This window comes from Natator depressus, chromosome 3 (genome assembly GCF_965152275.1).
Source record: "Natator depressus isolate rNatDep1 chromosome 3, rNatDep2.hap1, whole genome shotgun sequence".
NCBI classification, from domain to species: domain Eukaryota; kingdom Metazoa; phylum Chordata; order Testudines; family Cheloniidae; genus Natator; species Natator depressus.
This window is the reverse complement of record NC_134236.1, coordinates 52,864,140-52,892,055: the sequence shown is the minus strand read 5'-3', so window position 1 is coordinate 52,892,055 and position 27,916 is coordinate 52,864,140. Positions and strand designations below refer to the sequence as shown.

General features: G+C 39.7%; 1 protein-coding gene across 1 annotated transcript in view; it reads left to right on the top strand.

Annotated features, from left to right (window-relative positions):
* The window catches only part of LOC141984481 (protein eyes shut homolog), a 785,366-nt gene extending 768,431 nt beyond the window's left edge, over positions 1 to 16,935 (top strand). Inside the window, exons 21-22 of the mRNA XM_074947561.1 lie at positions 16,070 to 16,191; positions 16,881 to 16,935. Coding sequence (XP_074803662.1) covers positions 16,070 to 16,191; positions 16,881 to 16,935 — 177 coding nt within the window. The remainder of the gene's footprint in view (positions 1 to 16,069; positions 16,192 to 16,880) is intronic.
* The last annotated feature ends 10,981 nt before the right edge of the window (positions 16,936 to 27,916 follow it).

Below are 27,916 nucleotides of genomic sequence, written 5' to 3'. Positions count from 1 at the left end.
TAACACTCCCAACCCCTATTTCTATTGTCTTTGAATATCATTCATGTAGGTACCTCAATATGAAATTAGGTGCCTAACTTTGGGTGGCACGGTTTGAAAATATTGGCCTCAGTACATTAAGTGTGTGATAGGTGTTTTACAGGCCATATATTATTTTGACATATGAAAAGTTTTTATGCTTCTCAGGATTGTTTTGGGCTAAAATCTCATCAGAACTGGATGTCTAATAAGATCCCTGATACTTCCTCTGAGCCTGTAATATGGCAAGAACAACATTTTTTGCAGTGTTTCTATTTGGAGACTGATTGATGAAGTGCAGAGACATGGCATTAGGAACAGCTCATAAGCTGGATTTGGTTCAGGTCTTAGGTCTGATCTCCACTTAAGTTAGGCTGATGTAGTTACGGAACTCAGGGGCAGGAACAATTTGTTAAACTGACCTGGTGTAGGCATATGTCAACCCAACTACCATAATTTGGGGAGGTGGATTACCTACATAGATTGGGGAGAAAAAAAACACCCTTCTGTTGCTGGGGGAAGCATCTATGTTGCAGCATTACAATGATCAAAGGCTGATATGCAAAATGTCCTTTGTATTTCAACTAGTTATTTGGTTTATTTTTCCCACATAGCTTAAGGCATTACAGTGGCCTGGCTACAGCACTCAGCCTCTGCTGCTGTAGAGCCCATAGTGTAGACAAGGCCTTAGTTGAAGGTACAAAGCTACCTCCTGTTGTATGAGAAATGGGTCACATGTACAATACTTTTGCTACTTCTTCCTGCATCATGTTAAACATCTGATTGTGGCAATGCCAGACATAAGAATTTTGAAGTGATGTTCTAAGCTTGATACTTCAGTACCTAGAATGTTCTTCCAGATTATCACAGAGCTCTTGTCTGAGATCTGGGAACAAACTGAAAGCTTGAGTCATGCTTCTGGGAGCACTGAATTCTTGGGTGTATTCCTGCTTAACTGAAACTTGTTTATGACCTTTAACTATTCATTGAACAACTGAGCTAAAGGTCAAACCAGATATACTGATCAAAGGCTGATATTCAAAATGTCCTTTGTATTTCAACTAGTTATTTGGTTTATTTTGCACACATAGCTTAAGGCCATTATTTTTCATTTAGTTTTCCTTTGCTATTCAGTACCTGTCACCTTGAAGCTGACATCGTTGACATGTTTCCTGGCTAGCCATCTAGGAGAAAAAAGGGGAGAAGAGCATAAATAGAATAAATGTTAAAGCTCAAGAAACAGAGACAAAAACTCAACAGTAATCAATCATTAATTAGAATGTCAGATTTCAAACTGCAATGTTGATTAATAGGACATAAAAGTAAACCTAATGTATCTGTTTCAGAGTGGTAGCCGTGTTAGTCTGTATCAGCAATGTATCTGTGTTAAACTTGTCTGAATATTTTATTCAGAATTGTATTCCTGATTAAACAAAATCCACCAACCAAATTCTGCTCATTCCAGAAAGTGTGGCGCTTCAAAAGAAATGTCATTCCTAAACTTGAATAGCAAGTTTTAAACATTTTCATTTCTTCCATAGCTGTGTTTTATGGTTGTTCTTAACTGTTTCCTGTTGTCTTTTTAATGCCCTTATTTAGCACAAGCTTAAAGATCTTTATTGTTGTAAAACTGTTATGACTTTTGAATGTCATTACTTTGAAGCTATATTTCCCTTTAATTACTGTTTTTTCATCTTATCAAATACCATAAAGTCTTGCATACTCAACTTTCTAGAGAAATAAATGTTCCTCTAAATTATTTCCTGAATAACGCACATTATCCCATTTTGAATTTTCAAATAGAAACTTCACCCCTTCAACTGTCAACATCTCTCTAAATAAAACGCACTCAAACAGTGCCAGAAAAAAACCTACTGCGGTCCGAAGAGCCGTAAATTGCTGCCTCTGTAGATTTTTTTCTTTCAACAGATTTAGTGCTTATGAAATGTTCTACACTGAGAACCCAGAAAACTGAAGTGCTCTTTTCACAGAATTCATATAGTATTAGTAGTCATGTTGCATGGTTGACATGTCTCAATCATGTTAAGTGTGAACCATTTCAGGGGGCTATTGGGTATTTATTTAATTATTGGTTTCCCTGTACTAACATGTTCTTAAATGGGTCCCCAGTCTTGATTGACATCTCTGGGTATGATTATAATACGAATAAAATATTATTCTTTAAATTATTGTATCAAGAACTCAAAATATACTGTAATTAGAGTTGTGGGTATGCAACACCTCTGAATTTGAAATCCAAGGTGTTTTAGATTGGACACACACACAAAGTGGATGCTTTTGAAAATGTAAATCTTGTTTTGTTTTGAGGGAGGAAGGGCAATAGAAAAATCATTGAGCCCTATGCATATGCTTAATAATCATAATTAATATATGCAGATGAAGCTAAAGGTTCCCATGCAAAACAAAACTAAACTAATTAAAATTGATCAAATTTTGGCTATATTAGCTGATTTTAAATGTGCTGCTTCTTCCTAATTTAGCTAGTAAATGATCTAGAGGCTGGAGAGATCGGCTTATTAAAAATGTTCGCTGCTTCACCTATCAACCTTTCTGAAGGTTTGAATAAATGAAAGTTTATTTCTGATGATTAATTAACATATAATATGTAATGAATGTATAATTATTTTTGGTGCATAAATATATACTAGATTTAGAAGAAGAGAAAGGAACATACCATTAGAATTTTCAATGTACCTTGGCTGGAGGAAAGATGTATAAATAAGAACTGGGATTAAACGAGTGTTTGAACATCCATAATATTATCTGGGCTTCTGTAAATGGGTATTGAGATGAACAAAGGTCATTTTACTTCTAAAATTGTGTGGAATTCTTAGTGTCTTCTATTTGATGTGCACCAAATACATAGGCTCTGTGACCCATACTGGAGCAGCACAAATAAGAAAAACCACAAGATACTTTAAATTTTAGGGCGACGTGAATATTTGCAGCTAATCATTCCAACCGTAAATTTTAGCAACACATTTTAGTGATAAAATTGAAGAATTTTAAAGAAGTGATTTTGAAATGAACAGTTTAATTCTTTCATTTAGACTTTATCTTGACTTTTCTGCACTGCTAAACTCATCTTCAGTATCCAGTACCTACTCTATCCCTCACCCTTTGGAGTCCCACATCTTCCACTATTGCTTCCTATGTATTTCTCATCTAAAAGAAACTCTCATACCTCTCTAACTAATTTGAGTGCTATAATATCCATGTTCTCAGATCCATGTCAGTTCTTTCAAAAAGTGTTCCTTTTCTACCAGCCAGACCATCTGGCATGATGTGTGTTCCTATGTCTGATTGCCAAACTAAAGATGAGGATTCAGGAATTTGAGGGGAGGGAGGCACAGAAGGAATGCAGACCAAGATATGGAGGAGGAGACCGGTTAATTTGGGATTTCCTCCATCCTTCACTTAAGAAATCTTCCCTCCTCCCTGGCACCGAGGCCTCTTGGTCCCTTGAAAAATCTTTGGAAATTAGCCAGTTCTCAACTGAAGAAAAGACCGTTTCCTAAGAGTAAATGAAGTATCAAGCAAGAATACAATCCAGTCCATTGTTTTTATATCAAAGCAGAGAATAGGTAAATAATTTAATACTGTAAGAGTGCTATTCATCCTGTTTTCTAGAACATCTTTCTATGCAGCTCTTCCTGACAGCATGATTTCTGAAGAAAACTTTACATTAAGATTTTAGGATAGCTGAAGATGAAGAAGCTTCCTGATGCTTTTTACAAGCTGCTAAATTTATCTGTGGTGTTATTAAAACCTGACTTCACCTTGTCATAGTAATGAAAAATTGGCATTTTAATCTGGCCTTTTCATTCATGGAATCAGTTTTTTTTTTCATCTAGATCACTGCTAAAAGCAATTCCCATTTAAAAGAAGATCTTTAAAGTTTTGATCCACAGAAAATGCCATCAGAAAGAACAAAATGTGACACAATTGATGTTAGAAACTCAGTGAGATTGACAACTGTTTAATATATACAATATATTGTCTTGGACTCTCATTTCTATGGTACTGTCACAGGCTGGATAGCCCTCTAAGGCAATCTGGGGTCAGCATTGCCTGTGGCTTAGCAGTTACCTTTCAGCCTTGTCCATGTTCTTGCCCAGGGATGACCAACCTGTGGCTCCGGAGCCACGTACGGCTCTTCAGAAGTTAATATGTGGCTCCTTGTATAGGCACCGACTTTGGGGCTGGAGCTACAGGTGCCAACTTTCCAATGTGCTGGGGGGTGCTCACTGCTCAACCCCAGCTCTGCCACAGACCCTGCCCCCACTTCACCTCTTCCCACCCCCTCCCTTGAGCCTGCCATGCCCTCCCTCCTCCCCTGCCAGAGCCTCCTGCATGCCACAAAACAGCTGATTAGGAGATGCAAGGGGGGAGGGGGAAGCACTGATCGGCAGACCTGCCGGTGAGTGGGAGGTGCTGGAAGCGGGGGTGGGGAGCTGATGGGCGGGTGGGGGGGCGCTGCTGATGTATTACTGTGGCTCTTTGGCAATGCACATTGGTAGATTCTGGCTCCTTCTCAGGCTCAGGTTGCCCACCCATGTTCTAGCCTCTTAGGGTATGTCTACACCTTACACTAAACCTGGACTCTCACTCAGATGTAAGTCTGAGGCCTGCTTCCATCCACACAGAAATCAGTCTGACTCAGGTCAGGAATGCTTCTGGGCTTAGGTCCACGGACCTTGCTGGGGGGTGGGGGGTGGGTAAGAGCCTGGAAGCTCTTGATAGGGGCAAAATACTAGATAGCAGGGACACCGGGAAGGCCTCAGGCTGATCAGTTTGCAGCAATGATCCAGACAGGGCCTCAGAGGAACAGTGTCTATGAAAAGGGCACAAGCATGGAGGCTGCAGGAAAAAAATGGATGGTGCTGTTCTGGCCATCAATGTTTACCATGTGAATCAGTGTGTGTGGATGTGAAGGGCCTAATCTCTTTAGTAGACAGATAGCAGGGTGAGAATGCTGCAGGAGAAGAGGACAGACAGCTGATTCAGAAACATAAAGAGTGACTAAAAGAAAAGCAAGAGTTCCAGACTGTAGCCTTTTGATCAATTTGGGTGCAAAATGCACAAGTACTAATCACAAGTTCTTTACTTGAGCTGTTTACATAAAATTAATGATAGAAGTGAGACTGGTAAGTCACATAGAGACATGAAGACTTTTTCAAATGAATACAAGTATAAAAGTACCTGCAGAAAAGACAGATACGTGTACTAAGACAATCCCCACTATCTTGTGCATAGTCAACATTATTGACATCCCCAGAATTAGAAGAGATGACATTAGGAACAGCAAGTGGATCAATCCTGTAAGTGGGCATGGTGTTCAATTTTCCACATCTTGTCGTCCTTGTGTACTCAACTAGAGGTTGGTCTCATCATCTTTTATAACATTTTGTCCTTCTACCCCCACATATCCAGAACTATATTTGATTTGGTCTTGGCCTCTTGCCCATGTTTGTTATTCCAGGGGATCATAATCAGGGTTCCAAGTGTTGTCATGAGCTATTTGCATCAATATGTTTCACAATGGTTTTGATACATAAATGAGGTTTTCCTCCATAGTTATACAGACCAACCCCACCCTAAATTCTGTTATTGCAAGCTGAGTGTGTTCATGTTCAGGATACGTGTATATTACAATATACATATTGCTAAAATGTCTGACCCTCAGTCAAGCACTTATTCTAATTGCTTAGCTTCATTGGGCTTCAAATCTGTTTGAGACTATTTCCGTACATTTGTTCCTCCCTAATTGCAGAACAGCTTTAATAATGGCATCTTTTTAAGAACACGGACTATAGTTTAAACATAAGCATAAATCTTCCAAGTTTAGGTCAGGGGTCAAAGGCCAGCAAGATTGAGCTCCTGGAGGATGAGAGAGTAGGTTTTGAAACACAGATCAAGAGCATACAAAAAGAGCTCCAAGAGATGAGTGAGCTGCTCTATGAGATGAGCCAACTGCAAGGAGATCTGGAGCAGCTACAGACTGAAAAACTCATTGGTAAATGTCAGAGAAGATAACGAGGTGATGTGGGTAGTGCCCAACTGAGGGTATGGATCATAAGGCTGGCTTTAGAGACTGTGGGCAACTTGGGGAACCCTCTCTAATGCATGTGAATTTTTATGGTGTGTTCTTGTATAACATGCTGTGGGAATATTTTGGTTTGGTATGGAAGACGTTTGGGTGATGTGTACAGGGGTCCAGTTTGGACTGTAGTCCCAGAATAAGGATGGATCTCTCTCAGGTAAGGCCTGTGAAAGGGGCAGGCTTTTCTGAAAATGGGTGGGAGGAAGTATGCCAGTATGTAACTGAAGTAAGTCCAGGTACTCTGTGGCAGACCAGGTGCACCCAGTTGGACTAATGGAGAGCATGGGACTGCATCTTGGCTATCATGAGACAGAGGGAGTTTCAGTGAGGACAAGCTGGAAGGGAAGAATTAGTGGGGGAAGCAAAAGTGGATGGGAATCTGGGAGGCAGTGACCATGAGATGGTCGAGTTCAGGATCCTGACACAGGGAAGAAAGGTAAGCAGCAGGATACGGACCCTGGACTTCAGGAAAGCAGACTTTGACTCCCTCAGGGAGCAGATGGGTAAGATCCCCTGGGGGACTAACATGAAGGGGAAAGGAGTCCAGGAGAGCTGGCTGTATTTCAAGGAATCCCTGTTGAGGTTACAGGGACAAACCATCCCGATGAGTCGAAAGAATAGTAAATATGGCAGGCGACCAGCTTGGCTTAATGGTGAAATCCTAGCGGATCTTAAACATAAAAAAGAAGCTTACAAGAAGTGGAAGGTTGGACATATGACCAGGGAAGAGTATAAAAATATTGCTCGGGCATGTAGGAATGAAATCAGGAGGGCCAAATCGCACCTGGAGCTGCAGCTAGCAAGAGATGTCAAGAGTAACAAGAAGGGTTTCTTCAGGTATGTTGGCAACAAGAAGAAAGCCAAGGAAAGTGTGGGCCCCTTACTGAATGAGGGAGGCAATCTAGTGACAGAGGATGTGGAAAAAGCTAATGTACTCAATGCTTTTTTTGCCTCTGTCTTCACGAACAAGGACAGCTCCCAGACTGCTGCGCTGGGCATCGCAACATGGGGAGTAGATGACCAGCCCTCTGTGGAGAAAGAGGTGGTTAGGGACTATTTAGAAAAGCTGGATGTGCACAAGTCCATGGGGCCGGACGAGTTGCATCCGAGAGTGCTAAAGGAATTGGCGGATGTGATTGCAGAGCCATTGGCCATTATCTTTGAAAACTCGTGGCGAACAGGGGAAGTCCCAGATGACTGGAAAAAGGCTAATGTAGTGCCAATCTTTAAAAAAGGGAAGAAGGAGGATCCTGGGAACTACAGGCCGGTCAGCCTCACCTCAGTCCCCGGAAAAATCATGGAGCAGGTCCTCAAGGAATCAATCCTGAAGCACTTAGACGAGAGTAAAGTGATCAGGAACAGTCAGCATGGATTCACCAAGGGAAGGTCATGCCTGACTAATCTAATCGCCTTCTATGATGAGATTACTGATTCTGTGGATGAAGGGAAAGCAGTGGATGTATTGTTTCTTGACTTTAGCAAAGCTTTTGACACAGTCTCCCACAGTATTCTTGTCAGCAAGTTAAAGAAGTATGGGCTGGATGAATGTACTATAAGGTGGGTAGAAAGTTGGCTAGATTGTCGGGCTCAACGGGTAGTGATCAATGGCTCCATGTCTAGTTGGCAGCCGGTGTCAAGTGGAGTGCCCCAGGGGTCGGTCCTGGGGCTGGTTTTGTTCAATATCTTCATAAATGATCTGGAGGATGGTGTGGATTGCACTCTTAGCAAATTTGCGGATGATACTAAACTGGGAGGAGTGGTAGATACGTTGGAGAGCAGAGATAGGATACAGAGGGACCTGGACAAATTGGAGAATTGGGCCAAAAGAAACCTGATGAGGTTCAATAAGGATAAATGCAGGGTCCTGCACTTAGGACGGAAGAACCCAATGCACAGCTACAGACTAGGGACCGAATGGCTAGGCAGCAGTTCTGCGGAAAAGGACCTAGGGGTTACAGTGGACGAGAAGCTGGATATGAGCCAGCAGTGTGCCCTTGTTGCCAAGAAGGCCAATGGCATTTTGGGATGTATAAGTAGGGGCATAGCGAGCAGATCGAGGGACGTGATCGTTCCCCTCTATTCGACATTGGTGAGGCCTCATCTGGAGTACTGTGTCCAGTTTTGGGCCCCACACTACAAGAAGGATGTGGATAAATTGGAGAGAGTCCAGCGAAGGGCAACAAAAATGATTAGGGGTCTGGAACACATGACTTATGAGGAGAGGCTGAGGGAACTGGGATTGTTTAGTCTGCGGAAGAGAAGAATGAGGGGGGATTTGATAGCTGCTTTCAACTACCTGAGAGGTGGTTCCAAAGAGGATGGTTCTAGACTATTCTCAGTGGTAGAAGATGACAGGACAAGGAGTAATGGTCTCAAGTTGCAGTTGGGGAGATTTCGGTTGGATATTAGGAAAAACTTTTTCACTAGGAGGGTGGTGAAACACTGGAATGCGTTACCTAGGGAGGTGGTAGAATCTCCTTCCTTAGAAGTTTTTAAGGTCAGGCTTGACAAAGCCCTGGCTGGGATGATTTAATTGGGGATTGGTCCTGCTTTGAGCAGGGGGTTGGACTAGATGACCTCCTGAGGTCCCTTCCAACCCTGATATTCTATGATTCTATGATTCTATGATTCTAAGAGGATTAGCAGTGACAAGGAAATGGTAGAGGGAGAGTGAGTCAGTAGCAAGAAGCAGGAGTAGCAAGACTGCCAGAGGGGAAGCAGGGAGAGCCCGAGATGTGAAGGGTGAGCTGTGGACCTGTTTTGTTTAAGTTGGATAATAAAAATGCTCAAAGAGACTGTGGCTGGAGCAATGAGTCATTTGGCAGCTGGACAGAAGCCCTGACTTATCAACAGATATTCAGATACACAGGATAAGATTATGGCTATTAGTGCTGATTGAAAATGTTCCATCAAAAATTTTTCAATGGAAAATTGTGTTTTTGACAAAATGATTTTTTTCCACAAAAAGCGTGTGATTTCTGCATAAAATGTCTCTATCTCATAAAAAAAAATCAAAATATTTAAATTCAAAATGGTGCCTCATTGAAGTTGTAGTTTGGATACCTTCTCCCACTCTAAGGGTTGGGCTCTCCCAGTATGTACCACATCCAGAGACTCCTAGGGCACGCCCTCTCCTTTCCCCAAGAGCGTGCTTCATGAGAGACCTAGTCTGGCTCAGGAGCCTGAACCATAGAGAAAAATGGGAGCATAAGGCATCTGTGGCATGAATATAGGATTATCAACTGAAATATTTCAGGTTTTGGCTTAAATATTTCTGTTTTCAGGCAAAATATTTCATTTTTTGATATTTTGTCAAAAAGTCAAAATTTTCTATGTAAATTGTTGTAGCAAACAAAAAATATAGTGTGTCGTTGAAATTTTCGGTCTGTGTCTGTGGGGGTGGGGGAAGGATCAAACCTATATTCTGACCAGCACATATTAGGTTCTAATCATAGGGTCAAATTTTGCCTTTACTTACACCCACTGACATCAGTGAGCCTACACGTGTAACTGAAGTCAGAACTTGAATCCATATTATTATGGTAATTGAGTTGTTTTTAAACTCTCTCTTCAGAAGCATAGGTGTGAAGATTTAATGTATTCATAATTCGGATTCTTGTTGTGCGTGATGAATCTTTTGTGTTGTAGTTTCTGTTTGCCAGATGTTCAGCTGCCATTTTCCAGTAACACAGGTTTGTAAATGAAGAATTACTCTTTTTTTAATGTTGTCAAAGAGGAAAAATATGCTAATAGTAAGAAATTAAACGTTCTTACCAGCTACATAGTTAATTGGATGAAGATACACAAGTGTGCACGTGAGGTTTTAGGTATGTATATGGGAGATAGAACTGGTGTCAATGTTTGATCCTTGCTACATTAGATTGTCATTTGCCTACATTAAGCAAAGCTGTTGTTCTCATAATTGCAATGCAAAACTACTGTGCTATGCATATTGTACACTAAAGGCTATACTCTCTGTGAAATAATTTTGCTATTTTTCACCTGCTGCAGAGGACAATTATCTTGTTCCTTTGAGACCATTAAAAAGTGCTGATTTGCAGATACACAGTTATCACTCCATTTAACTTAACCATGGTGCAGTGTGCATTATATTTATTTTGTGCATATAGCTTCAAAAATAAAAGGAGGTAGAAATATAGAAATGGATACAAAACCATTATTTCTCTTTCTGAAGTCTTGTGCCTCATTCACTACACACCTAATGGTGTCTTTTTAAACATGCCCTGTCCAATAATTTCTTCTAGGTATGGAAGATGAAATTTTATACCTGGTTCAAGCCTTACACAGCATCCCTGCTTATAGCATTGCTGCCCCGTCAACAGACAAAGAGAAAGTTTCCTTCCCATTTTAAAAAGTTCTAGCCTTCCCATTGGCTCTTTTGGTCAGGGGTCCACTCCTTTTCTTTTACCTGTGGGCTAGTTAACTCTTTACAGGTAAAGCAAGCAGAGAACAGCTACCAAGAGGGATTTTACTGCTAACTGTCTGGCTGGGTGTCCATCAAAGGGAGGTACCCCACCACTTTATTTATCACATGTTGTAAATACCCAATTTTGTTATTTTAGGCAATACTGTGTACTCTGGTTAGGTTCCTAGGGTGAAATCCTGGCCCCTCAGAGCCAGAATTTTACCCCTAAAGTGCTATTTTGGGAAAGGCTCTCTTTCTTCTGGTTTCAGGTTAGATGTTCTTGACTATGTTCAAACCTGAATGACAAAATATAAGCCTCTAAATACATATCCAAGAACTTAAATATGTGGCCTGATTTTCAGAAATGCTAAGCGCTCTCGAAGTCCATTAAAGTCAATTCGAGCTGCAGGCATATAGCATCTCTGAGAGCCATGCCACTTACTTAAGTGCCTAAATAAGGATTTGTCTGCATATCATTAGGCACTCAGGTTTGGAAATTTGGGGCAATGTTTCCATTAATAACTGAGAAGCTCCAGGTCCCAGAAGGCTATGACTAACAGTATTTTTATATTATGGACCTAATTCTCTCCTGCACTGCATCTTGTGCAGTCATTTACCTGTGCAAAGCTGGCAAAAAATCACTATCAAATAAGAATGGTAGGAGTTTACTCACTTTGCATAAGTATAATGACCACACAAGGTGCAAGGTAATGGAAGGTCTCCAGCATGTAGAATTCCTTCCTGAAGTCTCTCTCTTTCACACTGTAGCTACCCACTCAACTATCGAAGTGCTAGGTTGCAGCCACCATTCTTCTACTTGAGCAAGAGAAGATTTTCCTTTGAAGTATATCAACAGATTCCTTAATCAGTTGTTTCATGTTGATCAAAACATCAGCCTTTTCATTTCCTTTTCCAAGGGAAGAACTACCAGCCTCTGTCAGTGTCAGGAATCAAACCCAAATCTCCTTCCTGGTGGTATAAAGCACTACCACTAGGGCACTAGGCTAGCTTTTTCTGTTTTTAAGAGCAAGTAGAAGAATTCTGTTTAGTTTATCCTGTCACTTTGCTGCATTGATATTGTAAGGGTTCCCTCCCCACTCTGAACTCTAGGGTACAGATGTAGGAACCCGCAGGAAAGACCCCCAAGCTTATTTCTACCAGCATAGGTTAAAAACTTCCCCAAGGCACAAATCCTTCCTTGTCCTTTGATGGGTACTACTGCCACCACCAAGTGAGTTAGACAAAGATTCAGGAAAAAGACCACTTGGAGTTCCTGTTTCCCTAAAATATCCCCCCCAACCCCTTCCTCCCCTTTCCTGGGGAGGCTTGAGAATAATATCCTAACCAATTGGTTACAAAGTGATCACAGACCCAAACCCCTGGGTCTTAGGATAATAGAGAAATTCTACTGCCTTTGGGCTGTACCAGTTCTGAATGATGCTGTTTGGCCTACATTGCAGTGACTCTTCAGAGACTTGAGGCCAGAAGGACTACTGGGCTTGGACCAGGACCATCAAGCAGATGTGGGTGTTATGATATACAAAGCACATGGGATCTTTTATAGGAGTGAAGGCAAATATGCCTCATTTATTGAAAACACAACAGTTAGCATATGCTTTTCAGTCACACACACATACACACAGTCCCACCAGTCGATGTTTATAGTTACCAGTCCAGAGTCTGGATCAATCTAGTGGCCAGCCAGATTGGTCGCAGAGGGGAGCCGGGCTTTGTCGGTTGTGATCCGGTGTTCCTGGAGTAGTGGCAAGACGAACCCAAAATCCCATGGCAAAGCTCCCTGTTCTTATAGTTCTTTTTCTCTGTTGAAGTCTATAGATTTGCTGTGTCAGTTTGTGACAGATTATTCCTTAATCGGTGTATCTTTTGATGTAAACATTCCAAAACACCTCCGAGAGGGTCATCCTGTATTTAATCACTTGTCTTTAGGGGTGCCAGCCTTTACCTCAGGGTCATCAATTTGCCTTCCCTCAGTCATGGATGCACATTGATGGTTCTCTGGTGTAGATAAGTCTCCTTAGGCGTCTTCGCCCCTCCTTTCTTGACCATCTGGTTAACATTGGCCTTCACACCTTATCTACACATGATGCATGCATTCCTCATTCACACAGTCTCTCACAGAGAAGGCACAAATTAAACTTCACTAAATCTTGTAGTCAAAAATAGTTTACACTGTGGCTCAGGCCTTCAACATTCCTTCAATCTAATTAACATAGACAAACTAGAAAATCATGTCTCTGATTAACTAAACTTTATAACACGTCCTAATTGTAATGAATATGGGAAACAGGATCCCAGTCTCAGATGGTTATTACTTTCTGTTATTCAAAAAGGGTGGCTGGCAGAATGAAATCAGAGTTTACATCAATTCTTGTGGTACAATTATAAAATTTAGCTCTTACATGAGGGCCTGGTACTACTGGGTGAAAACCCTGGTTTACCTCAAAAGTGGTGAGGTCAAAGCTGACCTACTGGAGGGTCAAGTAACCAGGCAAAAGGGGACCCTAGCAGACAAGGCCTACAGAGTGAAACCCTTCAATGTCACTCCTTGCCACAAGGCTGGTAAGTTACTTTTTCACAGATGCCTAATGTGACACACCTGAGGGCTAATTTGTAGACATGCTGTGCACACCCTGCTGTGACAAAAGTCAAATTGGAGGTGTTATTTGTACATAAAAAAGTGCTGTTAAAATGAGAAGTACTCTAAAAAATCAAGCCAAGACAATTAGTTGAAACACTGGGCAATATTGGCAGTAACTTCTCTGTGCCTCAGATGTGGTACTGAGGCAAAGAGAGATTAGCCAAAATTGTCAAAAGTGTCAACTGTTTTTTGCAGGAGTTGTCATATTATGGTAAAAACATTTTTCTCTTGTGTTTTGCATTACAACCCTACCATGGTCAAAAGTGAAATGTCAAATGAGAAATTTCCAACAGCTGATAGATATTAATGATACATATGTTTTTGGTAATGTTTAAAGATAAACCACTGATTCTTAAACTCAGTTGCTGGCTCCCACATATTATTTCTGACAATCTGTTTAACCTGTCCTAGATGAGTCGGTTGCAAAGTTAATATATTGCTGTCTTTAATGCCTGGAGAATGTGCAAACCTGAACTGAGAATAACTGTTCCAAAGCCTTGCACAGATTTCTTGGTGTGTTTTTGACTAATATTTTTTCATCCTTTGAGTTTGTGTTTTCAAAACATAGTATCTTTCTCTGAGTCATAACAGTTATTATGGCACTTATAAATATGTAGAGATGGGAAGGAATCTAAAGCAACCTCCAAAACATTAAAATATTTAAATGGCCAGTGGGATGTGGGAACATACATAATGGAAAACATTAACACATGTGATAAATAAAAGTGCAGGCTGTCCAAAAAGATTTTCTTCTTCCTTTGCTGTGGCAAAATCCCCTGAAAATTGTCTTCCTCTACAGAGTTCTCTTGACCCATCAATCTTTTCCTACCGTAAACAAAACAAAATAAAACCAACCAACCAACCAAACAAAAAAAAAGAACATCTCAAACTTTTTGTCTCTCTATATTTATATCTGTTTGCTGATGCTGCCTTCACATCCACTATTTCTGCCAAGTCTGCTCTCTCTTCTTAGGGATTCAGGTTCACATCTGATTATCAATACAGAGTTCAGGAGGACAATCGTAGTAACCTGAATATCAGATACATTTTTTTTAAAAAAATCTGGAACTTAATTTTTCATAACTACTGATTATCCACCAGGAATAGAACTTTCCCAACACATTCAGGAGATGGATACAGGCCAAAGGACAAAGTATATGGGGGAATATATCTCTTTTGTTTTCTCTCCTCTCCTTAGGATCTGTAATAAACTCCTTGTGCTACTACACTAATAACAGCAATGGTTGCCTTAGTCCCATGCAACCTCTTTGGCTTATGGTCCACATTTTAAGGCTCCTCACCATATACACAGGACTCACCAGCCATAGCGTCTTTCATAGTTCTCAATCTGCTGTTCTGCAGTTATGTGTCTGCTGCCCCATCTTGTTCAAGGTCTGTGCATGAGGGAGTTGGATGGGCCCTGCAGACAATACTTCACTAAGTGTTTCTCAAAATCTATGGTTGGCCTTGCTTAATAGCAGTAGAATATATACACGATAATATTTGAAGTTTTAGTTGATGAAAAGACAATTGCCATGCTCATGCCTGGTGATGTTTTAAGTGCAGTTACAGCAGGTATGAATTCGACCCAATAACTGTCACTATTTTCTGATGGATTTGTTGTTAGAAACTTTATTACTTCTAAGCCGTTTCCCCTCTCCTCTTTGTCAATCTGTGATTTGTGTTTATGGCTTCAACGAAACAGGCAATCCTTTGAAGATGAAAAATTAATGTTGCCCAACCCATATTTTTGAGAGTTTTGACCCAATGTTTTCACTTTGTGATTGCTCAGTTTAGATTTTTATAACTGGAGGAGCAGATTACACAACCTTTTACTATAAATACAAAAGTTAATCTCATACATCTCAAGACCCAACTCACAGTTTAGCAAGCACTGAAATAATTCACACTAGCCATCTTTGTCCTGGAAGGGGTTTCCTAACTTTTGGTAGAAAGAAGGGAAATTTTGCAAGATAGCAATCACCTTGACAAAACAAGTGAGCTGAGACACTGGAGAAGAGAAGTGCTTGCATTGCAGCCCATCTCAAATTAATATTCAATTCAACAGATGTTCTCAAGCTTTTTTCTTTATATACAATGTAGGCAACAAAAACATACTTTATTTTGATTTTCACTTTTATGGGACCTTTCCCCTTGCATACAGATTCCAATTAATAAATAACTGAAATGATGACCAGAAATGTGGGGTGGTTTATGCTTCGGTATAATTGCCTTGCAGGTGAATGAAACTGCCCTGTGACATCTATCATTTAGAGATGAATATGCACAATGATTAAATATTTTATGCAGTTCAACCAGTGACAGATTCTGTATTCATACCTCATGTTAATTATTATTTTTAATATGGACATGAAAATGCTGGCAAGGCTTATATTTTCTTTAGTCATTTTAGTCAATTTCTTTATACATTCTTTAGTCATTACCCAGTGTCTGGGCTATATACTTTGACTGTTTTCCTCATGCTGCACAATTACATTGCTAATGTACCATTTAAGGTGTTGAGCCTGTCTGACAGATCTACATTCCTCACACCTGCTTACATATGTTTATATGTTTTAGAATGTAATACTGACTGATACAGCAACATATATTTATTAAATAGTATAGCTTACATATTTTATGTAATCCTTTTTTCAGCTTACTATCGGGCCAAAAGCATCATTATGTTTTTGATGCTCTGAAGCTTTAAAACTAGGAAACAGACTAATGCACTGGTTCAAAGACCAAGGAGGCACAACAGCCATCAATTACTCCTATCACAAATGTACTCAACTAGATGAAAATTGACATTGAGATTATTTATTTTTATAATCCATTACAGAGCTACCAGTGTATCTGCCTGCCTGGATGGGAAGGAACATTTTGTGAATATGAATCCAATGAATGTAACTCAGAGCCATGCAAAAACAATGGCACCTGTACAGATCTGTTCAATAGCTACAGGTAAGCATCTCCATCTTCCTTCCTAAATGATTAACTTTCTGCAATGACACACTAATGCTCCCAGTTATTCATTTACACCTGTACTTGGTGAATTTCAAATTACTGCACAGAGATGAACAACAACTTCTGTTATGGATACAGTGCTACAAGTACTGATGTATTCATTTGAAATCAGCAGCAGTAATTAATTGCAGATGGCAAGTGAAACAAATGAATCAATTGAAAACCCTTAGCAGGTAATCCAGTCTGGAACTGCAGCTCATCAAAGAAAATATGGAATCTCTTTCTACCGTATGTGCCCCTTAGTGGCAGAAGTTTTGGGGATAGAGGCAGTGGGGGTGGGGCACGTTTATCCTAAGTAACATGGACAGGTCTCTGAGGTTATAACACTGCTACTACCTTGTGGATGAAGTTGACAAAGTAATATTTTAGCCTGACCATTAGTTACAGCCAAAATAAGAGAGAGGGTCAGGATCTGATGAAGAGAACCGTACTGTTTTTTAACAGAAAAAATATGAATCAGCTTCAAATCTTTATTTCAATCTAATCCAATATATCTTTCATTTGTAAAATCCATCACTTGGCACTGTTAAACCGTTGTCACTTGCGATCAGTATTTGTTACTCACTGCTAAAGCCAGTGTTGGCTTCATTTTTCATTATATCAATACTAACATGGTCTTTCTAAAGTTGGATGTTAATTCAAACAGATATAGCCTTGGATGCTGGAAAGTATACAACATAAGAGAATTGTGATGTACAATTTTATTATTTGTTGTACACTGACAATGTGCATGGCACATTGCATAAAATAGATAAGTATAAAATAGAAAGATAGACAGAAGGAGTTTAAAATATTAAACAAACATCACAGTTCACACACATAGGTGTGGGTGTACAAAAGGATATAGGCACCTAAGTCACTGCATTAGGCAACTAAATCCCAGTGTTGGACCACTACAATGCACAAACTCCTGCTGAAAACTGTAGGCACTTAAACTCACCGCCTAAGTTATTGCAGTAAAAGTCTCCTAGCCACCTATATTTTTGCCTCTGAGCATGCCTCTAGTTATCTGGATATCTATCTCCCACCTAAATGCCAGAGAGATTCATAAATCAGGGGAAGATGGGTGTTTGGCTGCCTAAATTGCATGCAGGGCCTCATCCTGTAGGCACCATCTGAACAAGTCTGCTGGATCTAACCCCTCGGGTGAGGTCACAGAAAACCACCGTGTGTGTGTGTGTGTGTGTGTGTGTGTGTGTGTAGAAGGATGATAAATAATTAGAGTCATTGGAGCAGGGGGACTAGATCCTGCGTGACTGCTCTAACCACTAAGCTATAGCATCATTTTCTTGCCTGTGTCCTCTCTTGCTCTCTCGCTGGCACCAATGACTCTTTATGTGTCCACAATGCATCAGGTTCAGCAGGAGAGATTGAGGAACTTCCTGCATTAGAATCTCTCATAGCTCAGTGGGTAGGGCACTCACCTGAGAGGCGGCAGTTCAAACCATCACCAAGAAAGGTTGCACTTTTGTTAAAAACCTCTCTGATAATCTTTCTATATACTTAGGATAATTAAGATTTGTACCAAGCCTTTCACTGTAAATATGAAATGATCCACAAATATTCTTGGAGTGAAGCCTCTCATTTTTCTGATTCCATTGCTATTGACATGTCATTGCTGCTGACAGTGCAAAAGTTCATCAGCTACTTGATTACAAATTCCCCGAGCACATACACTTTTATAAAATACATATTAATAGTTGAGCATTTTAAAATAAGGAAGTTTACTAAATTAATAAACTTGAATCCTCTGGGGTTATTTTTAATTTCCTATACAAAAAAAGCTGTTCAGTTTATGGACCAAGGAAAATGTTTGTTTGTTTTTTACTCCATCCCACCCTAATTTCAGTAGATGACAAAGGATAATTTCAAAAAGCCTGACATTTATTTGTTGTTTCTACTACTAAGTCCTTCATTCTAATCCTCAGTAGATCATAAACTCTAAATTATGCTTCCAGGCTTTTACAGCCAGATGGATCCTTGAAAATTGCAAATACTATTTGTCACTGATTCCAACTGTACCATCTTTTCTGGAATACCTCACAGTATTCTACCCAAATAACATCATATCCTAATAAAGGCCTTTGGGTTCCTCTGGCCACAAAAAAACTTTCTAATAGGGAAAAATAAAGTGAAAATGTTGTCACATTCTGGGGTGCAATTCAGGCCAGTCAGGAGTTCTGTCACTGCCTGTCCTGTAACCTTGGGTGCCTCATGATGCTTTGCTGTTGTAGCTTCCAATCTGGGACTCTCACAACCCACCTACCAGCATGCAGGTCACAACATGAATGTCTTTGTGCTGGACATCCCTGGGTCAGCAGCTCAGACTGCAACAGTCTGTCTACAGCCCCACTCTGGCTTCCACCAGCCTTGGTTACTATTTGCAGGGTGATCTCAACACATGCCTAGTCCTGAATTTTCCCAAAACCATGTGCTCTGCAATGCCCATCTCTCTCCTGGGCAGTTCAGAGAAATAATATGGTTGATTTGTTCCTCAAAAGACACACAAACACATCACAGTTTATTAACTTAATTTGAGGTAAATATACCCTTGTTTTTAAACACAGAGCTGAGTTGATTTATGGTAAAAGTTAAATACATTTTATTAACAAAATATACAAGTATTCAAGTATAAGAAATGAAGATAGAAAGAGTTAAGAGTAAAAAAAAAAGTGTGTTTCTAGAAGTCTAAAACTTAATCTACCAAGATACAAGCTTTGGTCCAGATGGTTTCTCTCACCAGTCATTCTTCACAACCTTGACTGATTTTTCTATCAATCAGGTCCTTCCACAAAAGAACAGAGTGATAGCTTCCCTTGTCATCTTAGGTGAAAGATTGCAACCTAAGCAAGTTTCTCACCCATATTCAATTCCAGAGACTTCCCTTGGTTGAAGAAACCATCTTTCTCAACTTGCAAGAGCTCTGGCCTCTTGTGTCTTTCTAGTGATGGATGCAAAAATGACTTCTATCCTGCTTATATCTTCCAAAGTTCAATGAACTTGTTTCCAGATGCAGGATTACCTAATTTTCTTCTTCCCTTCCTTTGGACTTCCCATCCCCCTCTGTGATTTCTGTGTTAATGGAGCTTCCATTGTTTCTGATTCTACCAGGCTTAATTTACATAGTAGACAGGCAGATAACTGTGACATTCTCTCCTGTCTGGGCAGACTGTACAGCCTAATATCAATGAGTATCCATAATTCCTTACATAGTGTACATACATATGTTTCACAATTATATTAATCACCAGTATGTCATTAGCTTTCTGAAAAGTCCTCACTCTGTACACTCTCATAATACAGTAATATTGTGTACAATCAGTTGAATCAATTGCTTATCTCTTGAGGTTGAGGACACCCCCTTGCCCCTGTATTTATAGATCAATAAACCTTTGAAATGGATTCTTCTTTGAAAAGTAAAACCCAGACCAAGCTTCTCTCTCCTGCTGGGTGTAGATGCCATGTTGTCTTCTCTTCCACTTGTTAGTGTGGGGTTTGCTTCCACCCCTTGTTAGCTTGAGGGGTCTGTTTACTGCTTATATGTAAATTGAGGAAAACACATTTTTCCTTGTTTAGAATAGACTTGTTCAACAGCTCCTCCTGAGATGTCTGGCTTGGACACATTTTAATGATTAATTCCAGTATATATTCATAACTGTTAATATCAATCACATACATACATCATTCAAGAATACTAAAGATCAATGAGTTATTAGCTTTCAAATGGTTCTCCACAAGGCATATTTTGTACAAAGATTATTACAATAGTGTGTAGGGTGTAAATATAGGGGTGCTTAGTGTGACAAATGTCTTCATCTGTTGTTGCAAAATAATGTACTGCTCCATCTCCTAGGTGAGGTGGTTCACCTAGCTGTGTGGAAGGAGTGGCATGGGACTGGGCTTCAAAAGAACAACAGCTGAAACCTTGAGATTGCCCAATAAAAGGGATATTCACAGCTCTCCGTTCCTCTCTTCTGTTCCAAGCACTCCCATATCATGATGTTGTTTGCTCTTCCGGTAGTGGGATTGTTAGCTATGGTACTACATAGTCATTTATTCCCTCCAGACACCCTCTCAGTCCCTTTTCTGACAAATCCCCATGTGCTCCCCTTAATGCTGCTTAGTAGAGGGAACCATGTGAGTGAAAATACGACATCTAATATTTTCTGTGAATACTGGTAAATTGCCATCCAAATACCCAGCTAATCTGGATTTCCCAGGAACATGCAACACACTGGCCATCTCTTTAGGTGTTCAGCTGATCTCTGCTCTGTGGACTGTTACATCTTTTCAAGTGTATATTGTTATGCCACCCTCAGGTCACTGGCCAATACAGTTTAACAATTTTTGGTGCTGGGCCCAGTAGAGGGAAGTAGTACGTGTACACAGTCGATATTTAATCTTAAGTTGGACAATACTTGCCCTTCGTCAGAGTTTGAATCCATTAGTCATGTACCAATTTGTGACAGATACATACTTCATGGTCCTCAATGTACTGCAGTCCTTCCCAAACTTCATGGTTGTAAACTGGAATGGAACTGTAGCCAAAATCACTGGTCCCTATCTCTTGGGCTAAATTATGAAATCCTTTGGGCTTCTCTACACTACTGTGTGGGGTCAATCTTAGATACTCAACTTCAGCTACGTGAATAGCATAGCTGAAGTCGACGTACTTAGATCTACTTACCACCGTGTCTTCACTGCGGTAAGTCAACAGTTGACACTCTCCTGTCGACTCCGCTTGCGCTTCTCATTCTGGTGGAGTACCAGAGTCAACAGGAGAGTGCTCAGCCGTCGATTTATCACATTTATACTAGACATGATAAATTGACCCCCGCTGGATCGATCGCTGCCCACCGATCTGGTGGGTTAGTCTACAGAAGCCCTTTGTTTGCAGCAGCATTAGGGCTCATGATACACACTTGGCCAGGTCAGACATTCTGTGCAGCAGAGAGCAGAGGTATACATGTATCTTCATTAATACATTACAGGTACATTTTTCGAAATTACCTCAGTGAATTAGGAGCCTCATTGACTTTCAATGTGATTTAGGTACCTAAGTGCCTAAATCACCTTTCAAAGTGGGTCTTAGGGTCCATAGGTTCTCTGAAAATTTTACCCTAGATCTGCTAAAGGCATACTGCCTAAACTAAATCTGTTTTGCTATATACATGCTAAGTGTTATTTATTCATATAATTTTCTTAAACATGGCTGACAGCCTTACAAATTTTATTTAAGGATCTATAATTGTTCTCCTAGCAAAATATTAGAATTGTTGGGCTCTGTTTTCTTTCTAATTAGGCCCCAAATCTGTAAACTTCCTTGGAGAAAATGGTGGAATAATTGCCTACAAGTTCTTAAAGTCTTGATTCAACATATTGTTTAAGCACATGCATTACTTCAGTTGGACACCTCATGTGGTTAAAGGCACACTCATGCTTAGGTACCTTGTTGAATCATGCCCTTTATTCTTAGGATTACAAAAATAATCATCCAAATAAACTAGCATTGTTACTACTACTTTTCATTCCCAATTCTAATCAATGTTGAGAAACTGTTAAAATAACATGAGTGCATGGCACTTATACATACAATTATATTCACAATTTCATTTTTCTTCCTCCCTACACATAATTACTACAACTATTACAACTGCTAGGTTGCACCATGAATAGCTTAAAACCTTATTATATGTTGGCACTCTTACAACACTATTGAAAGATATCAGCCTGATCCAACGAAGCGTAAGACATCAAAGACAACTAAGATCAATAAAATCATTAATTGACTCACCAGGACCATGAAAGAGAAATTATTAATTAATCTAACCGTACCTGGAACCCACATAGGAGGAACTTTCCCTCTCAAAGTATGAACACATCATCATTTCAGTCACAGCTCTGTCAAACAAAGTTTTCTGCCCTTTCCATATTGAACTCCTGTAGTTTTTTCACAAACAACCTGAGACTAATAGACAATGATTTCAAATCAACAGAAGCTTCTCTTCTGATGAGATAGTAAATAAGAGTTCACAAAATCTGTAAGACCTTCTTGTCCTGTCATGTTATTATGGCCTTAATTGTAATGTTTTCACAACAAGCTTGCAAACAATGGTTTTCCTCCTCTTCTGGAAGAACTGTTCAGATCATTTCCTTCGCTAAACATATGCTTAGCTGCCTCCTTATATTTTTTTATATATATGACATGGGTGTGGGTGGGTGTTTTATAAAGATTCACCATACATTTCTCTTATTCTAAGAGTACATATTTATGGTCATAAGTTGCATGCCTAAGATATGCTTATTTTCAAACAACTGGATTTTTCATAGCATCATGGTATTTAAAAATAAATTGGGGTATGGATGTAATTTGAATGCTGAGTTCAGACTGCCTTCTGTTGCTACTGGCATTGCTTTATACTTTTGCCTTTCTTCTACCCATTTTGTCTTCCCCACAAGCAGTCCACAGCTTTAGCTGTAGAAAGGCATCTATAGGGCACTTACTGGTCCCAGAAATCAAACTCTGGAACACTTTTTTTGCCAACAGCATCTGGCTTTTTTGCTGGCACTTCTTTTGTGCTCCTTGGCCAGCTCTTCCTCTGGCTGCTGCAGAGCTGTCACCGGGACCATTTTATGATTTGGCTGTTGTGCCTCTGACTGGCCTTTACTTTTGATTTGCTGCTTATTTAGTGAAGTTTGCCTGTTTTTATATTAGTACACAGTCCTGTGCAAGTTTTGTTCTTGGTCTGTCTTAAAACACTTATGTGGTTGGGAAGGAGATTTCCAAAGTTACACTAAGGGTATGTCTTCACTATCCGCCAGATTGGTGGGCAGCGATCGATCCAGCGGGGATCGATTTATCTCATGTAGTCTAGACGCAATAAATCGATCCCCAAGTGCTCTCCTGTCAACTCCTGTACTCCAGCACCATGAGAGGTGCAGGCAGAGTCAATGGGAGAGTGGCAGCAGTCGACTTACCACAGAGAAGACACCACGGTGAGTTGATCTAAGTACGTCGATTTCAGCTACGTTATTCACGTAGCTGAAGTTGCATAACTTAGATCGATTTCCCCCTCCCCCAGTGTAGACCATGGCTACAAGAAGCATTGTTTTGTTTTTATTTTGCAGTACTTCACATCCTCTTGCATATCACTGGAAATACATGCTCTGCTACCTGTCATATTTCAGTATGTACCACCAGCTCCTCTAGGCGAAGTGCATCTCCCCTTCCCATCTCAATGATGTGTACTAAACAGTCACTAACATTTTGATGATTCTAGAGCACATTTTGTCATTCACTCAACAGTTGTCTGAAAGCACTGTGACGTCTTTACACAAACATAGTTATTTAGTAAAACACAACAATTAAACAAACAAGACATGGTGTGGACATTTTTGCAAGTCAAGGTACCTTATTCACACTGGAAAAGTTTTCTTTTACATGGCCAACATACATGGTTGATAGGGATAACTTCTGAGAGCAACTTGATTTGAGGTTTCAGAGTAGCAGCCATGTTAGTCTGTATCTGCAAAAAGAAAAGGAGTACTTGTGGCACCTTAGAGACTAACCAATTTATTTGAGCATAAGCTTTCATACAGCTCACGAAAGCTTATGCTCAAATAAATTTCTTAGTCTCTAAGGTGCCACAAGTACTCCTTTTCTTTTTGCGAATACACACTAACACTGCTGCTACTCTGAAACCTCCTTTTATAATGTATTCTAACACTAATTAACATTAATACTAACAATTAACCTAATCAGATTTCTGCCACTTCCTTATTGGTTCTTTACATTACCGTTATTTCAATTATCATAGAATCATAGATCCTTTTCTTTTTGGTTTGAGGTGTATCTATGCGAATGTATAATCTTCCCTCAGAAATTATTTCCAGCCACCATGAGAAGATAAGTATAATCTTAAATATAATTATAAATATAAATATAATTATCTTAATTTCTCTTGGCAAAGCTGAGTTGGGGACAGGAAGTAAAATTAGTTATGAGCTCTCCTTTCATCTCTCCTGATCCTAAGAGCTTGGATAGCGGAGAGCATCAGCATAAGTATGCTAGAATAATCCCAGTCTGCTCTAAATTACATGGTCTGGAACAATCCGTTAGACACTGTTCTTCCAAACCAGGATTGCTGAAACATATAGCAATGTCACCCCAATCCCATTCTGCTCCCTACAGGGAGAGGAGTTGATTGAGTGAGTTGAAGCTTTGCTACTATACGTGAATCCCCAGATACCCTTTTATACTTGTTTTATGCCCCCTTTGTGTCTCTTACTTTCTCTGGGCCAAGCATCTGACCCAGTGATTTGAAGGTCATGTTGCAATATATAGGTGGGAATGATGGAGACAAGTAAAGATTTGTGAATGGAAAGTGGTTTGGAGGCTGGGATGAAAGGAGAGATCTGTCAGCCATCAGCATTGAAGCAGTAGTTGTAACTGGTGACACAAGCTAGAGAGATCTTAGTCTGAGAAAAGGAGAGGACTTTGGGACAGAGACAGAAGGTCAAGGGGTCAAAAATTTAATCATCAAAAAGAAGCACTGAGCGATCTGAGGTGTAAAAGAATAGGAAAGATCCAGAGTCATGGAAACTCAGGGAGGAGAAGAAGGAATATGCTGTATGAAAGCCAGAGGAATAATTTAAAAGAATGGGAATAAAATAGATTTACGTTGGAAAGAAGAGTTGTTGACTCTTGCTGGACAAAATCTGGACTGCAATATGTCAGAGAAAACTATAAGAAAGGAAAATGAGAGCTTAGACTCAACTACCTTACTACTTACCCAAGGAACTGAGGTGATTGAATGAAGGGAGTCTGGGATTGGTGTTTGGAGAAACAGATTAGGTCAACAAAGGTTTTTTTCCCCCCAAGGTTGGAGATATGATATCATGTTTCAAGAGGCAGGTTAGAAGGAAAGGTATCGGAAGAAAGAGAGCAGATGAAGATGTGCAAGGGAGCAGAATATCTGGAAGTTGATGATGAGATGGTAGGTTATGGGAGTGGATGAAGAGAAGAGCCAGAGGAAAGAGCTCATCTCTCCTATGTCAGTGAAGACATGTGGCTAGGATTTCTTTTGGTTGGACATGCCCTTTTCATTGTCACCACTTCCCTGTTTTGACATGTGCATCTAAAAGTAAGAACAACAATTTGAAACAAGTAATCAGGTATATTTCCTACCTGCTAGAATTTCAGTGGGCATTTCTTGATGATATTGCATCTGAATTGTGCTGAAATCAAGTACTGTCCCCCGCCCCTTCTTCACAGTTGCAATTTTGAGTAGTATTTGGACCTGTTGGTCTCAGTTAGACCTCCTATGGGTTAAAATTTAAAACTAGAATAGACAGAGAAATAAGGTGGGTGAAAAAAGGGAGGATGGTAGAAAAAGTATGCAAGAGAGACTTTGTGATCTATTTATTTCTAATCCAAATCCTTTTATAATACATGTCTGTTGCAGATGAATCATCATAGAATCAATTTTGTTTGTTCTTTTGCCCTTCATTTAACAGTTTTTTTCTTAAAGAACATTGACTTTTTTCCAGAAAATCCTAGTAAAACATGAAGTTTAAACAAACAACTCCCCCAATAAAAAGAGAGAGAGAGAGAGAGAGAGAGAGAGAGAGAAAAGAATAAAAAACAAAAAACAGAACAGGCACTTTAAAAATGGCTCATTATAAATTAATGGAAAACCATCCATCATTGTTTGCCACAGATTAGATGTTTCATGCTTGGACAATGCCTAGGATATGCACAAAGAAGCAAAATTTAGAATAGAATTATGGGAATTTCTACTAACAGTATATCCTATTGAACCATGGAGAATGGGTAATAAGAAGTTCCACATAAAGGGACAGGATGTAGATCACCGTTCTCTTCACTGTAAAATACATATTGTTTTTCCTTTCACAAAAGGTTATTAATAAAAATGCAGATGTTACATTTTTAAAACAGCACAGACTTAATCAGTTTCAGAAGTTGCATGCATCTTTAACCAAGCAACTTTTAGCTATTCTACATATATCAAATGAACTGTGTTAATTTGAATGACAGTGAAATCTGATATCTCAGTTAATTTATAGCAAAATACCTTTTTGAGCTTAAAAAAGATTCTAGCCTATTTTGCTTAAATTACTGACAAAGAAGTTATTGCTCAATCAGATGAAAGAAAAAAATGAAACATTTACAACAGAAATAAACAAAATCTTCACATTATTATTGATGTTTCTGACAATTCCTAGCACCCATAAGCTTAAAATGGGGTGGACAGATAGAGACCATTATATCATATACCACTTCTCCTTACGGCCAGATTCTGTTACCCTTACTTCACACTATTGCTTTATTTTTCAAGTAGTCCCATTGTATAACATTGCAATCTGTTTTCAAGCCAGGATATGGGACAGAAACAGATTTAGTGGCACTGATGGATGATCTCTTTCTGTTGATAGAGGACAGACATCTATTCTCTGGACTTCTCTGCAACATTTAATGCTGCTGACTGTGAGATACTGCAGTTCCACTTGAGATTGGTGATAGATGTCTGCAGGGAGGACTACAGGGAAAAGTCCACAGGTGAGCAGTCTGGTGGCGGAGGAGAAGTTTGCCATTACTCTTTGGACATGTCCCTCCACCAACAAACCTCTCACCTGAATAGTTCCACAAATATCAGTTCTATTTCTGGTCCTATTCCACATCTACATGAAACCTCTGAGAGAACTGATGGTCATGTTCCAGTAGTATGCAGATGACATCCAGCTGCACTTATCCTTTGCCATGTACGACTACACTATTATCTTCAAGATGTCTCGGTCCTTGGATAAGATCAGCTCACAGATGAAGAATACCTGATTGAAGCTCAACCTAAGCAAGAGGAAGATGATTCTGGTGGGAAAAGAAAAATGAATTAAGGAGTTTGGAGCCACAGTGTCATCTGTTGGTTTGATTTAAGCTACATATCCACGGTATGTCAATTTAGTCCATAGTTTTGGAGTCCTCCTGAAATCCATGCTGACATTAAGCTCTCACGTGACACATCTGGAGTAATGCTTTTGACCATCTCCAGTTGCCTAGCAGTCTTTGTCTCAACCTCTCCTCAGTGATAGATGCCTTTCTCACATTCTGACTGGGCTATAATACCCTGAGGGAATGCAATATTTGGGCTTGAAGCCCTCAGCCCTTAGGAATCTTATTAGCACTATGGGCTACAGTGATCACATCAAACCTGCCCTCCACTTTGTACACAGGCTTTCCACAGAATCAAGTTCAAGGTCTCTGATTTTTATATTGCAGGTATCCAATGGTCTGCACCCAGGATATTTAAAAGATCATATAAAACCCTAGGATGAAACAACTCTACTCCATGGATTGTCTGATGGACAACTCTACTCCATGGATTGTCTGAAACTTTGGAATGAACTCCTACAATATTTAAAGACTCTCTCAAGCCTTTTCAACTTCTTTTTCAAGTGCAAGGTACACTTTTTTTGTCCTTGCCTTCTTTAACATAAACACATCGTAGTATGCACCTACTTAAAGAAAAATAGTACCAAGATGAAACATTATACTAAAGAACAAATTTCCTCCATGGGTAGAGAATGAGAGAGAAAATTAACCCATGTGACAAGATTTTTCTCTCATTAATTGATGTACTAGCAG